Genomic DNA, 16,189 nt, shown 5'->3' on the forward strand with positions numbered 1-16,189 from the left:
CTTCCCTTCTTGATAGTAGTTTCATGGACCTTTAATTGCTTCTTAAAATCTTCAAAGATTAAATCAATACTGCTTCCCTCATTTCCTCTTCTGAAAAGACTCTGACCAACATCTAATTATCATGCCCGGACATAAAATTAAATCTAACGTTGTCCAACTTGATCAGAAGCTCTTCAATTCTGAAAAATTTGGCTTAAAAAAAAGTCTATGACCATGTCTTTGACCACGTCCTTGTTCTCACACCACCGATCATTCTCTAGGACCCCATCTAACTCGTTCTTAGCCCTCCTCCATTTAACTAACGAATGGAAAACTTTGTATTAGGATTTCCTCTCTTCAACCACTTTTGTCTTGCTTTTTGCTTCAAAATTGCCTCTTGCTTAAAGAGATTTTTGTTAAGATCTGCTAAGAGAGACCTTTTTTCCTCCCTCTCGTACACATCAAGCTCGTTTTCGTCATCTCTCGCATCCAACTCGCTAATCCTCTTTTGCAACCCGTCACACAGTTGATTCACATTCCCAAAAATCTCTTTAGTCCAAACTTTTAAGTTTGCTTCAAGTTTTTTCAATTTTTCTTTGAAAATGTACATTCCTCCACCTTGCACCTTGTAACTGGGCCATTTTTCTCTCAAAAACACCTTAAACCTACTGTCAGTTTTCCAAACATCTAGACTCTTAAACGGTTTCAGGCCCCAATCCACATACTCATCTCTTAGTAAGATTGCGCAATGATTGGAAACAAATCTGCTTAAGATGGACTGTTTACAATGGGACCAAGCTTCAATCCATTCCTTTGACACAAGAATCTTGTCAATCCTATTATTCACTAACCAATTTAGTTTGTACCAAGTAAACTTTATGCCAGTTAATGGAATATCTAACAAATTTGCTTTCTCAATAAAGGCATTAAAGCCATTTATTTCCCTACTATAATCAGACACGGACATCGAACTTTTCCTCTCCTCCCGCCTTCTAATAGAATTAAAATCCCCAATTACACACCAAGCCTTAGATAATTGTGTCAACATGTAGACACTAATCTCTTCCCAAATCAACATCTTCTCCCGTAACGAACCAAAGCAATAAACGTTCCCGATTGTGACAGGAACCCCCATCCCGACCTTCCAAAGCCCTTCAATGATAGAAAAAATCATACCATTAAAAAACCCGGACATCTGAAAACAGTTTTTTCTCCATACCGTAATGATCCCGCCAACACTATTACTTGCTCCGTTTTCAACCCAATCGACTTCATTAGAACCGTACAAAAGAAAAACACTCTCCTTACTTAACTCAAAACTTTTTGTCTCTTGTATACACATCATATATGCGTGCTCCTTACTAATCAAGTTTCTTAGATAATTTCTTTTAATGTTACCTCCTAACCCTCTTATATTCATACTAATTATTTTCATCATCAAAAACCCAATCGACCCAACAAGCACTACTACATATATAATAATTAGTAACATAAAAAAAAATATTACTAAATCTAGAAAACTGTTACTAATAAGATTTAATAACATTTTACCAAATGTAACAGATATTTTATGTAACTAAAGACTTTTAGTAACATTTTTATATTTCAATAGGTACATTTATAAAAATATCACTAAATATTTTTAGTAACATTTATTTAATAAAATTGTAACATTTTAAAAATGTTACTAAATCTTTTTAGTAATATTTATTTAATAAAAAGTAACACTATGAAAATGTTACTACAAATCTTTAGTAACTTTTTTTTTAATATAGTTTTACTTTTTTTAATATAATTTTAATATAGAAGTGACATTTTAAAAATGTTACTAAATCATTTTAGTAATATTTTTTTTGAAAAAAAGTAACATTTTAAAAATGTTACTAATTATTTTTAGTAACTTTTTTTAATAAAAAAATGACATTTTAAAAATGTTACTAATTTTTTTTAATAATGCTTTTTAATAAAACAGTAACATTATAAAAATGTTACTAAAACTTTTAGTAACTTTTTTAATAAATAAGTAACATTTTCATTATAAAAATGTCATTAATATAAATATTTTGTAATTTATTATTATTGATGTTAGAAATATCCTAGAAATAGTTTGAGGGATTCATGTTTGAAAGAAAACCTCAAATGCTTCAATAACGAAATTAAATTCATATTTGCTATACTATGAAAATATATATGTCCTCCTTGAATAAATACAATAGAAATTACATTTACTTATTTACAATGTAGACATGTTGTGAGAGAAAAAAATTATACAAATGAATGTTAGCATGCTAGTTATATACCATAGATAGTCACACTACACCATTTTCTATCTATGGTAACATTTTTCTAGTAGCATTTATTTAAAATGTTACAGTATATTAATTTTAATTATTATAGTAACACTTTTTTACATAAATGTCACTATAAATAAAGTAAATATAAATTTTAATTATTTAGTAACAATTTTGATATAAATATCACTATACACAAAACAAACAGTAACATTTTATAAATAAATATTATAATTTGTAAATTTAAACTACTATTATCTCTTAAATTTTTTAACTTAGTAAAGTTTTTAAATATTACACTTAATTAAATTTATACAAAATATACTCTCAATTTCTCACCTCTTCGTCACTCTCTCAGTCTGGCCGTTCCTCTTCGTCACTCTCTCAGTCTCGTCGTTCCTTCCTCAGGTTTCACTCTTTTCTCCGTGCTTCATCTACGTCCTTCTCGTTCGTTCGGTCAAACGACTACTGCTACGCGCGTGTGTGTGCCGTTGCTACTGCTACGTGCGTGTGCCACTGCTACGTGCGTTGTCTCATTCTTCCGGAGGTAAGGATTTTCTCGATTGTTCAAATGCTTCAATTTGTTATTGTTTTCAATTACAGTTTTTATTTCCCACATTTCAACCTTGGATTAGTGTTTCTTTAGTAGGTGATTATTGCGGTTTCATTTTCAATGATTAATTTGTGTTTGATTTCAATATTAAAATGCTAATAATTAGTGATTCTCTCCTTGATTTGGTACAAGACGTGTTGATTCTGATTTTGCAGTGTTATGATAATATTAATTATTTTTATTTGATAGATCTTTTCTTCTAGTGGTAATTGGAGATTTTGTTGATTTGCTTTTTATTTATTTCTCGATGCAGTTAACTCTGCTCCATTTCCAGCTCTTGCTCAAGTGATAACTGTGGATCTCTATTTAGGACTACAGCTGAAGGTATGTCTCGGAACATCACTATTCCAGTTGCTATGTATAACCTTTTTTTCCATGTTTTCCCTGCCTTTTCAATGATTTTCACTATTAGGATGTCTTTGTGGAAAACTAGAAATAATGTTGTTAATGAAAGGGAATATGTAACATGTTGTATTTAAGGATTGCATAGCAAATAAGAGAGTTATGCATGTGAAATAATGAGCCTAGCTAGCTGGTATACATCAGGACTCAATTAATTTCTCGTTGCAGTGCCTATAGTCAGTGTTGTGTTTAGCAAATTAAAGTCTACCCTAGATAGCTAGTACCGAAACCAGTGGCATGTCCAATACTGATAGAAATAGTTTCTGAAACATTGGCAAAAACCACTCCATGGAATTCTAAGTAACATGCTTATTTAGATTCGGTGGATGGTGTAATCAAGAGAGGGGAACCTTTATTGTTGTGTGTACAATTTTGATAACATGGAACTGAATTTTAACTTTGTCACCGAGCTCAACCAAACCACTATATTGGATACATATAATTCAGAATAAGTAGAGGAATCAAACTTTTTAAAAAAATTTCAAGGGGTTTTATCAACTATGCATACCTAACCGTTACCAGTATGTCTATACTCATAAATTAATTTAACAAATTAAACTCAATTTTAGTGCTTCTATGACAAATCATAGACTAAAAAAATATAGTAATATTATTGCAAACGTGTAATTGGTACGTATAAAGAGAATGTGGAGTGATGAAAGAAATTAGAGAAGAAGATAACAACAGAAAAGGATGAAAAGAAGAGTGTTACTGTATAAAAAAGCCATATATAATACAATTAGGTACAACGCACTTGATGTAACTAAATAATATAATTTGGTAGCAGCATGTTACATTATTATAATCACGTGAAGTTTAATTTAACATCAATTCATAACTACCATGAAGTGAATCCAAATCTGATTCTTTATATGTAATTGAGTAAATTTTAACTGTACAGACAAAAAAATGGATTAGATGTGCGTGAAATATGAGAAACAGTTTTAAATATCAAATGAAAATGATTTTTACGGAGTAAATAAATTGGCAAAACCTGTTGAATGAATAAAAAAAGGCACATGCTTGGTACCTTTCGTGAAAAAGTGTTTCTTTTTCAAAGTCTAAAATATGTAGAAGTGCTAGAAACTTAGCATGAAAATTGCATCTAAGGCCGACCACAGTAATAGGCTTTCAAAGTATTTCCTCTGTTTCAACAAGGATATGTAATCATTCATCTTTATAAAAACAGGTTGATATATTATGATCTTTTTAACTATTCTAACTTGACCTAACCATGATTATATATGGAAATGGAATATTGTGTCATCATAATTTACGTATACTGAATTTTAAATATTAAAGTTTAAAATATTATATCTTATATTTTCTAATTTTTGAAACATGTTTACAAAAATAAAAGAATTGGAAAAAAATGTAAAACGCCTTTCATGAATCTCAAAACTTTACTTAATTCTCAAAAATAGATTGAATGGTTTAATTGAATTGAGTAAAACAGAGGCTAATTTTTATCTTCCTTATCCTCTACCGAGGCTACCATTTTTCCTACCTTCAATGCTTCATTGTTATTTCACATCATGTTGATTGTATCTTGCATTCAAGTTTTGATCTTTTTTTATTCTTAGAATTTAAATTGTTGAATAGTTACTCTCCTTTAATTTCTCAAGTTCATAGATAATTTTGTTATTAATAGATAATTTTTCATTTTTTATCAGGTATTTCATTTTTAGCTTCAAGACAACATAAGCATGGACAAGAATTGGGTGGTAGCACCTAGAACATCTACTAGGTATTTAAATGGTTTGGAATTTTTTCTAAATTTTGCATTTGAAAATGCTGCACAAGGAGATGAGATTTTATGTCCCTGCAAAAAGTGTAATAATTGTACTTGGGGTAACCGAAAGTATGTGCATGAGCATTTATTGTGTGACGGATTTGATAGAAATTATACTAGATGGATTTTTCATGGAGAGGGTGGATTTTCAAAGAAGATATATGGTGGTGATAGAGAGAAATATTGTATGTCTAAGGTTTTGGATGGTTTGTTGGAGGAAACTTTTATGATGCCCACAGATCTTGAAGAAAATGAATTCAATGATGTTCACAAAATTGAATGGATTTTATTGTCTGAAATTGATTAGTATTTAATCTTAGGTGGCTCCTATTTCCAAATATTATGTTTTATACTTCACTGTTCTTCTAAATAATTCAAAAAGAATTTTACTCTTGCATGCACACTTTAACAACATAACAATATTACAAATGCACTGTACTTAGAGCTCAAGATCTAAGTTAGGACGTTGATCATCATACCGAAGAAGTTGTGGAGGACCCTCCTCTGGTTGGGGCTTGTAGTAGCATTTCCTAAGGCCCTTTGTGGAGATAAAGCTGAATTTGGTTGTGGAGGAGCTGGTACGTGAGGGTTCAGTTGACTAAGTGTCTGCATCTGCATTTCAGGGAAACCTTGAGTTGTTAGTGGAGTGAATGTTGCAGCTTGGTGCATGACTGTGCATAACTTGCATTCATTGGCCATATTGATTGGTACATAGGGAGGTTATTTTTAGGCAAGGTCATGGTGTTTTAGTCAAAGCTTGAGGATGCAGTTGCTTCTAGTTCAGAAGAACGAGATAAAAATTCAACTTCCGATGATGTATTTTCCCAAGTCTTTGGAAAAGAGCGACATGGATATGTACAAACCTAGGGAAAAGGGGTTGTGCCTTCAGACTTGTGGGGATCAAAATCTCAAATTGAGATACAAAAATTAGTTGATGAAGTTCAAAAAAATGCCCAAGTTGAGCTTCAAAGGATAAAAGAAAAAATGCAAGAGGAGATGGAAGCCAAGCTAAAACAGCAAGTAGAAGCAATGAAAATTGATCTTTTAAACAACATCAAATCTGCTTTCACTCAATTGCAAAGTTGTATTCCAGGAGTAATGACCCAAGATCTACAAGAAGAAATTGTTGTTGAGGTATATAATTTAAATTTTACTTTAAACGTATTATTGAATTAGATATTACACATTACATTTTGCTTACTTTAATGTAGAAACAAAGTCAAGCCACTCCTAGAAGCAAAAAGAGAAAAATAGAGAAAACTAACACGAAATTAGCTAAGGGGTGAACTCGTATAACATTTTTTCTTTATTTTGTTTTTATATTATTTATTAATTAATTTGTTAATCTTGTTTTGGAATACATTCTACTATTTTATTATCCAGGAAATCAGAAGACCTTACAGTTGGAGTTGTCACACTTGAAAAAGATCTTAAGACACTCCAACATCCATCCACTGCCATTGAACTCTTCATGTAAATATGGTCATCTAAAATATGTTTCTAATTTTGTACTTTTGATTTATTGGTTACTAACAATCATTATTACAGGGAGGAATTTGAAAATAATTATAAAGAAATAAATGTTGATTCAAAGAATGTTGAAAGAGTAAGTGAAATTAAAAAAAATTGATATTTTAATTATTTGAAGTCATTGGTAATTAACATTTCTTTTGAAAAAATAGGTTCATAAAAAGGCTTTTAAAGCATGGAAGTGTATGACAAATGAAGTAAGTCTAAGTATTTTTATTTTATTTTAAGTAATTTAATATTGATTGACTTAATTATGATATTTGAATCAGGAAAACGAACTTTATTTCAATAGAGCAGCCAGACTAAGAGGAAAATTACATTTCAGTACAGTAGAAGAAAGGTTATTATTGTAATTTATTATAAGATCATAGTTTTATATGTTTATTTTGTTTCATTATTGTTTTGTTAATGAACTCATCTAACACAAGTATTGAAATCAGTGGTGTTCAAAAGAAACAGATTGGAAAAAGAGAACAGAAACCAAAGCTTCATTTTGATGGGACGAATTAAAGTTCATGATTAGGTAATCAGATTTTTTTTATATTCTTTATTATAGTTGATGATGGTTCCATCTATTTGTTTTCATAGTTTCTTCTTTCAATTTGATTTCTTCTTTACAATTGCTTTATTGGAATCAAACACCTCGAACAAATAGTTTTAGCATTTGATTGAGTGTGACATCATTGTATTTCATATGATTTTGAAAATATGAACAAACATGTGGCCACCTATAGCCCCCTGGAGTCACATTGCCCTTCCATGTGGAGGAAGTTACTGCAACCACTGTTTGCTTGCCTCAGAAATATAACATTGTTGCTTCATTTACATTAATCATTCATTTAAGTGACAGATTAAAAGCATTGACAGGAATGACAAAACTTCCCTTTTTCTTGTTAGAACCTTTTTGTGGTGCCATGCCTGCCTACTCACTCCTATTCACAGAATTTTCTTTAATTCAAGATTTGGTTATCATCATCATTCACACCATAGTTAAATAAGTAGAGAAAAAACAAAGATACATTCACTAAACTGTATACTAAATGTGTGCATTAAAGGATAGCAAAAATTATTAAAATGAAATTGGGATTCTGATTTGAAAATAACAGGAAAAAAATAATGTACAAGTTTCGGTCATAAGTTGAATGTAGTTAATATTTGGTACTATAATGTTTCTTATATTTTTGTAAGAAGGGTACATCTCTCACTTCTGTGTTGTGCAACTATTTGATTGATCACATAGCACTATTTGATTGATTCCTGCCATGTCTTTAATACTGTGTGCATTTCTCAATCTATAATGTTTCTTATATTTTTGTAAGAAGGGTACATCTCTCACTTCTGTGTTGTGCAACTATTTGATTGATCACAGAGCACTATTTGATTGATTCTTGCCATGTCTTTGATATTGTGTGCATTTCTCAATCTATGACCAGTGAAGGCCAATGAGGCATTCTTTGTTGTTCTTTTTTCTTAGTTTTTTGTTAGTATGACATTAAGAAAGACAGTGTACTTGTCAAGAACAGGAAGTGAGGATTCTCCTAATGCTCAAAACAAGCAACACAGTAAAAACAAATTACCCCTTTATTCTGCAAAAAAAAACTACCGTCCACCTATACTCCTCCTATTAGTTGTTCTGACTATCAACACTTCATTTGTCTTTCTTAGGATTTGAGATGAGATAAACTGTTGACTAGTCGCAAGCTATATTTGAAGTGTGTAATTTTAGATTTTTTGTCATTGTTTCTTTCTTGAATATCTAAATAACTTATAGTAAATGTCTGCACATGTATGTTATGAGTTTAGTTGGTTCAGAACTATTCTTGGTATTTATCCTGTATTGCATTGAATTCAGTTGATATTTTAATTTACCTCTGTTTTTCTTTCAGATTGGATATCTGCTGAATAATGTCACAAATCCAGTGTCACTAAATTTGATCCCATTGGTGAATGATTGTCATTGTCATTTCCATGAACTGATTGTGTGATTGTGAGACTCTAGTCTACATATTAGAAATTTTATGTGTGCTAGATGATAAACAAAAGTGACATGTATTGACAAGATATTTCTAAATTCATTTTCAACGATGAAAAATCCATTGAAATTATTGGCGTTTGTGTTGATAGATTTTTATTACTAGCTTGTTTATAAAATAAAAACATCTAAACATAATTGACATCTTACAATCTAAATCTAAATTTAAGTAATTTGTATAATTTTTTAATAAAAAAATTTACTAAAGATTTTTAGTAACATTTTTATAATGTTACTTTTTTATTAAAAAATATTACTAAAAAAAATTAGTAACATTTTTTAAATGTCACTTCTTTATTAAAAAAAAGTTACCAAAGATTTTTAGTAATATTTTTATAATGTTACTTTTTAAAAAAAAAATATAACTAAAAAGATTTAGTAACATTTTTAAAATGTTACTTATTTATTAAAAAAAATTACTAAAAACTTTTAATAATATTTTTATAATGTTACTGTTGTATTAAAACACAATACAAAAAGATTTAGTAACATTTTTAAAATATCATCTCTTTAATAAAAAAAGTTACTAAAAATAATTAGTAACATTTTTATAATGTTACTTTCTTAAAAAAATATTACTAAAATATTTAGTAACATTTTTAAAATGTCACCTTTATATTAGAAAAAGTTACTAAAAGCTTGTAGTAATATTTTTATAATTTTACTTTTTATTAAATAAATATTACTAAAAATATTTAATAATATTTTAAAAATGTTACCATTTTATTAAATAAATGTTACTAAAAATATTTAGTGACATGTTTGTAAATGTATCTATTGAAATGTAAAAATGTTACTAAAAGTCTTTAAAATATGATTCTATCCGCTACATTTGATAAAATGTTACTAATAAATAAATCTTATTAGTAACTTTTTTTGATCTTACTAATTATTATATATATAGTAGTGTCACTAGTCTCTCTGGTGACATTTAGCTATTCTAATAGTCCAGAAGTTGTAGTCTTTGAACTTTCTTCTAGTGAAGATATATCTTCATCATACGTCTCCCATGAGAACAACTTAGAGTTGCTAGGCAACATTTGTATCTTTGTAGTTTGATACCTCACCTTCATGAAGGCATAATAATTCAATCAATGACTTGATGCAAAGGGCAAAGCATATAACAAATACTTGATGGAAAAAGAAGAGCTTCTTCCATCATACTAAATTAAGATGGAATAAAAGGACACTTTAAATATTCTTACTTTTGCAGAGTTGAAAATATTTGTTTTACAATTGGGGAGCATGCTTATTTACCAAGGAGGCAAGTCATATTTCCTGTTATTGAAGGCCACTCTTCCAGCAGAATTCGAATGGTAGTTTGCTAGAAAAGTTGCACATGCTCCACTTTTTGAAGAGAACACACGAGCCTGGAAGATAATTAAGACATGAATTCACCATCAAAGTAGTTTATCTTAAAGAAGCACACAAATAGACGAGGTTACTGCTTCACATCAGAGGAAACTGACCTGCTCATAGGATCCTAATGATGTGACAGTAGGATCTGAAGAAACCAAAACACGTTTACATTAGTAATCTCACCTTAGATTATGTAACTCTAATCAACATAGTGAATATTGGTTGAAGAAGATTATCCAATAAATATACAGTAAGATGCATGAAAATATAAATGGATGGAGTAGTCATGATATGATAGGTATCAGGAAGAGACCGAAGTAGTACATCTCTAAAATCTAGTATTTAAATTCATCCATAAACTAATTTTAACTTATAAAATACTAATTTATTTTTTCCTTCTTATTTTTATTTCCTAAAAAGTGCGTATGGATAAATTTCTAACAAACACAACTAAAGAAGACTTCAAATCTCCTTTTCCTTATATTACAATGTTATGCTTCTAGGAATAATAATCTCAGGCTACAACTCACCATCAGAATGTTAATTCTCTGGCAAGCAATTGGTGAATAAGTTGAAGTATAAATTGGTAAAGCATAATAGATCTTGAACAATAGCTTACCATTAGAATATCAAATTCTTCGTAGTTACAACCTCACACTTAAAGAAATAGAGAACTAAATATTGCAACCATAAGACCAATTGGTTAGGCTTTTTTTTGTATGATTACCAAGTTTAAAACATTGTTATAGCAATTAAGGTTCTTCATGCCACTATGAGAACATGTTGAATGATTCCACATCCAACGTACATAGAATATAAGTACTCCAACAAAAACCTTGTCATGATGACCCTTGAGTGGCGTTGGTGTCATGTCATGAAAGAAGCAGTGTCCAATTGAAAAGTGGACAGTTTGGAAGAAAAAGATAAGTTCTTTATGCCAATTTATTGAGAGTACATGAGATAAAAAGAGCAGTCTTGAGAAACAAACCATATGTAGAATACTTCATCCATTTCTTGTTTTTGAACTCTAGCTAACCGCTCAACTATCATAATGCCTCCAATGCATTAAATCACATAATTCACCTGATCAAAGTTTGCATTAAAGGATTACTCAAACTGTCAAGATAAAACTCTCATTCCAATTCAGTTATCAGCATAATTAGTACTCAAGAAACTGTATACAAGTTTTGTTCGTATCTTATATAGACAAAGAAATTGACAGTGAAACAAACCACAATCTTGAAAGTGGGGTTAGTTCCACTGGGACGAGAGAATTTGTTATATTTCTTTTTATGATCAAAATTTTTGTTGTACCTTTTTGGAGCTAGTTTGTCTTCTACCATGTTTGCTTTGACAGACAGAGTTTTGGCCTTTGCAGCAGCGCACTCCTTCCTGTTTGTGTCTTTGATGATGATGTGGGTGATCAGATCTGATAGTGACATCTGTTTTTGCCTATGCTTTAGTTGTTGTTTGTAATCCGTCCAAGATTGCGGAAGCTTTTCTATCAAGAGTTCGGACACGAATTCATCCGGCAAGGTTATGCTTTCAGTTTTAATATCTTCAATCGGCTTGTGATATTCGTTTATTTGGATTTTGATGTCTTTGCCTTCGATCATCTCCCAGCGATAGTAGTTTGCAATTACGAACCTTTGTCTGACGATGTCTTCGGCAGTATATTGGAGGATAAGAGAATCCCAAATATCTTTCGCATTCTTATAAGAAGTATAAACATCGAACAGATCGTTAGATTACACACTGAGTAAAGTGTGACAACATACCTTATTTGGATGGATCCAATCGTCAACTTGTTTCGCAGCCGTGGTTGAGTCGGGTTTGGAAGTTGTAAGTGCAAGAGCAACTCCATACATGTCCAATAGGGTGGACACGCGTTCTTGCCAACGTCAGAAGTTCTGACCGGTGAGGACTTCAATTTTGGAGACATCCAGAAATGGTCACGCAAAAATGGTTTGCGTTGCGGAAACAACATTTGATGGTCCCGAAGCAGTGTTGTTGTTGTTGTTGTTCGTATTTTCAGCCATAAGTCCTTACGATTGTAGTAAAATAGGCTTTAAAACGAACAAAAATTGGTTTCCTGAGGCGTGAGTGATCACTGTCCGTAAGGACTTATCCACTGTGAATTGTGCAAGTCCCTCAGGATACAACAGGAACTTCCCAGAAATTTCCGAGGATCAAAACTAGCAAGTTACTCTTTAAAAGAGTAATAATCCAATAAACACAGAAATCTTATAATAAAGTAATATTAAATGATGAGAGAGAAAGAGAAAGAAAAAGAATGTGAAAGGTAAGAGGAAGAGGAATGGTTTCACGGTGGTGTTGGGTGAAGGAGATGAAGAAGGTGAATCAGTGAGATGCGTTTCTGAAGTGGGTGGAGCTCTCTTTATATAGGGAGAGGAACCAACCAATTTCGCAACTAATTTGCATCTTCAGAAACCGCTTTGAACTATTCAGCTTGTCAACTACAACAACGTGCTTCAAAACTTCTGAAAGACTAGGCGTTTAGGGGTGGAACGACTTCTCCACTGCAGCAACGTTTTCGAAGGACACCGGTGCAGGGGCGGAAACAACTTCTCCACTTCCGAAAGACCAGGTAAGGAGAAACGGAAAGTGGGCATGCAGTGATAACATTTCAGTTTTGGATTCCGCAAAATATCTCTACACATTAGATCTTCATGCGTTTGATTTTAGGGTTTTCTCGCATGCTCTGTTTTTATTTGCAATACCTGATTTTGTTTTACAACAATCCCCCACATATTGCAAAAGATAAAACATAGGGATAAAGAAAGAAAATAATATTTTGGGTTCATCTAAGATGTAATGCAGCAGAGCTGGTATAACAAGCTATATGAACCAGTCTTAGATTGATGAACTTAACACATAGTGTAGTTGGTATAGCAAGCTATATGAACCAAGACACTTAGTATGTATTAGAAGTTTATCAATCACAATACACCCCCACATTACTTGTTGTTATCGTTGTGTTGCGCTACTAGGCCATGTATGTGCCCGGTATTCATGAGTGCTATAGAGATCTTGCTAAGATCTCATGCAAGCGGCCCCACTTGACACTCATATAGGTGATTTCATCAAGTGTATGCTGCAAATCAAACACCACCCATAAGGGATATGAAAATCATTAAAACTTTGTAAATCATTAAAACTCTTTTACCTCTGAATTTTAACCACAAAGTTTATCCTCTCGATTATGCAGTATCTAGCACTTTCACACACACCATAGGAATGGACAAAATTGATTTAAAATCAATATCAGTGCTAGTAGAACTAACAAGTGACTTGTTTTTACCCATATGAACCTTATTCATGGGATCTCCAATCACAAAGGTTGGGTTTCCATCACTTGTTTGTTTGCAAGTGGCTTAAGTCCCATTCCCCTCTATGTTTCTAAAATCATTTTTCTCCCTAGGGGTTTTGTCAGAAGATCTGCCAAATTCCGTTCTGACTTGCATAGTCAAAAGAAATCGTTCCACTCTTTAACAGTTGTTTCACCAAATTATGTCTCAATTGTATATGTATATTCTTTCCATTGTAGCTTTTATTTTTAGCTATAGCTATTGCCGATTTGCAATAACAATGCATTGATATAGATGGGGTTGGTTTCATTCCTAAAGGAATGTTTGCTAAAAAGTTTTTCAACCACTTAGCTTCACTATCAACCATTTCTAGAGCAACAAACTCAGATTCCATTGTTGATCTTGCAATAATAGTTTGTCTGGCTGATATCCATGTAACTGCACCACTCCCAAGTGTAAATACATAACCACTAGTGGACTTTGTCTCATCTGAATTAGAGATCCAGTTAGCATCACTGTATCCTTCTAGCACAGCGGGAAATCCACTATATTCAATGGCATAATCAATTGTACCTCTCAAGTATTTCATGAGTCTTGCAAGTGCATCCGAATGATCCTGACTAGGACATAGAGTGTATCTACTCAATCTACCTACTGCATAAGCAATATCTGGTCTAGAAAAGCTCATTAAATGCAATAAGCTCCCAATTATCTGGGCATACTGAGTTTGAGAAATAGATTCTCCTCTGTTCTTCTTTAATTTAGAGCTAGCATCATAAGGGGTACTCACTAACTTAAAGTCATAGTAACCAAACTTCTTTAGAAGTTTCTCAGTGTATTTTTCTTGGGATAGTAATATATTATCTCCCTTCCTTATGATTTTAACTTTTAGAATCACACTTGCTTCACCCATGTCTTTCATCTCAAACTTAGATCCAAGAAACAATTTTGTTTGAAAAACTATATCATTGATGTACCAAAGATTAACATGTCATCCACGTACAACATATAATGACATATTCACCATTTTCAGATCTAGAATACACACATTTATCAGCATCATTGGTAGAAAAACCTTCACAAAGTAAAACATTATGAAGTTTTTCATGCCATTGTTTTGGTGCTTGTTTCAAACCATACAAAGATTTTAAAAGTTTGCATACTTTTTCCTTTTGACCTGGAACTACACATCCTTCAGGTTGAGTCATATAAATTTCCTCTTCTAATTCACCATTCAGAAAAGTTGTTTTAACATCCATTTGGTGAATTACTAACTTATGGATGGATGTTAAGGCTAGCAACACAGGGATAGAGGAAATCCTAGTAATAGGGGCAAAAGTATCAAAGTAATATATGTTATGTTTTTTAGTAAAACCTTTAGCAACTAATCTTGCCTTATATTTCTCTATGGATCCATCAGGATGGTACTTCTTCTTAAAGATCCACTTACAACAAATGGGTTTTGCTCCTTTAGGCAGATCTACTAAGGTCCATGTATTATTTTTCTTAATTGAATCAAGCTCAGTTTTAATGGTCTTATCCCAATGTTTAGCATCAGGAGCACTAGTAGCTTCTAAAAAACTTATTGGATCATTCTCAACTAGATAAGTATAAAAATCATCTCCAAAAGATGTTTCCTTTCTCTGTCTTTTACTTCTCCTAACATCCTCACTCAAGGTATCAGTAACACTATCTATAGGTTGTTCAGATGTACCACTACTCTTTAGCGGAAAGATGTGTTCAAAGAACTCAACGTTTTTCGTCTCTACTATAGTGTTACGTTCAATTATATCACTATTAAGAACTAGAAACCTATAGGCAGCACTATGTTCTGCATATCCTAAGAACATACAATCAGATGTTTTAGAGCCTATTTTCCTTTTCTTAGGATCAGGTAACATCACTTTAGCTAAACACCCCCACACTCTTAGGTATTTCAGATTAGATTGATAACCTTTCCACAACTCATAAAGTGTTTTTCTAGTTTTCCTATGTGGTATCCTATTTTGTAAAAAACACGCAGTAAGCAGAGATTCACTCCATAAATTATCAGGAGCATTAGAACTAATAAGCATGGCATTCATCATTTCTTTAAGAGTCCTATTTTTCCTTTCATGAATAATACCTTATTTTACACAACAGTCATTGAATAAAACATATTCACCACCTCTATCTAATCTAATTCTTTTAATTTTCTTATTCAGTTGATTTTCTACTTTCGCTTTATAAGTTAAGAACATGTCAAAAACTTCATCTTTGTTTTTAATTAAATACACTTTGGTGTATATAGAGAAATCATCTATAAAAGTTAAAAAATAATTTTTACCACCTCTAGACATGGTTTGTTTTAAATCAGCAAGGTCGGTATGAATTAAACCAAGTATTTCATTTTGACGTTCTACAGAGTGACATGTTTTCTTCGTTATTTTAGATTCTACGCATACATCACTTTGCTATTTTGTTTGTCATGCATGTTGATTAATCCTAGTCGTTGCAATTTTATAACATATGAAGAATTCATATGTCCTAATCTAGCATGCCATATATTATACGAGTTAAAAATATAAGTAGAAGATTTAGATTCATTCATAATTTCAGAAATGTTTAATACAAAAAGGCCTTGATCACAATATCCCTTTCCCACAAAAAAACATTGTTTTTTGTCATAACAATCTTGTCAGATTCAAATGACACTTTAACCCCAACTTTGCTTAGCAATGCCACAGAGACCAAATTAACTCTAATTGATGGCACATGTAGCACATCATTCAAAGCTAGAGTTTTACCAGATGTGAGCTTCAGAAGAACTTTTCCTTTTCCAAGGACAGGAGTTGTCCTGGAGTCATCGAGATATACTTGTTC

At 31.7% G+C, this 16,189-nt stretch overlaps 1 protein-coding gene and 1 long non-coding RNA gene across 2 annotated transcripts; one reads left to right on the top strand and one right to left on the bottom strand.

Annotated features, from left to right (window-relative positions):
- Nucleotides 1-298: 298 nt before the first annotated feature.
- On the bottom strand, nucleotides 299-1,114 carry LOC137839076 (uncharacterized). The gene has a single exon (XM_068648205.1). It carries the CDS (start codon nucleotides 1,112-1,114, stop codon nucleotides 299-301), a length of 816 nt encoding a protein of 271 aa, XP_068504306.1.
- A 2,020-nt stretch (nucleotides 1,115-3,134) lies between these two features.
- On the top strand, nucleotides 3,135-8,682 carry LOC137805804 (uncharacterized). The gene is made up of 4 exons (XR_011080240.1): nucleotides 3,135-3,207; nucleotides 4,959-6,550; nucleotides 6,626-7,130; nucleotides 8,494-8,682. It is a non-coding gene; the product is annotated as an uncharacterized lncRNA (long non-coding RNA).
- Nucleotides 8,683-16,189: the final 7,507 nt, after the last annotated feature.

The sequence above is a fragment of the Phaseolus vulgaris genome, chromosome 3, assembly GCF_000499845.2.
Source record: "Phaseolus vulgaris cultivar G19833 chromosome 3, P. vulgaris v2.0, whole genome shotgun sequence".
Taxonomy (NCBI): Eukaryota; Viridiplantae; Streptophyta; class Magnoliopsida; order Fabales; family Fabaceae; genus Phaseolus; species Phaseolus vulgaris.

What these genes read in the sequence shown, in the direction of transcription:
- LOC137839076 (XM_068648205.1), bottom strand. Translation starts at nt 1,114, where the DNA reads ATGGGGGTTCCTGTCACAATCGGGAACGTTTATTGCTTTGGTTCGTTA.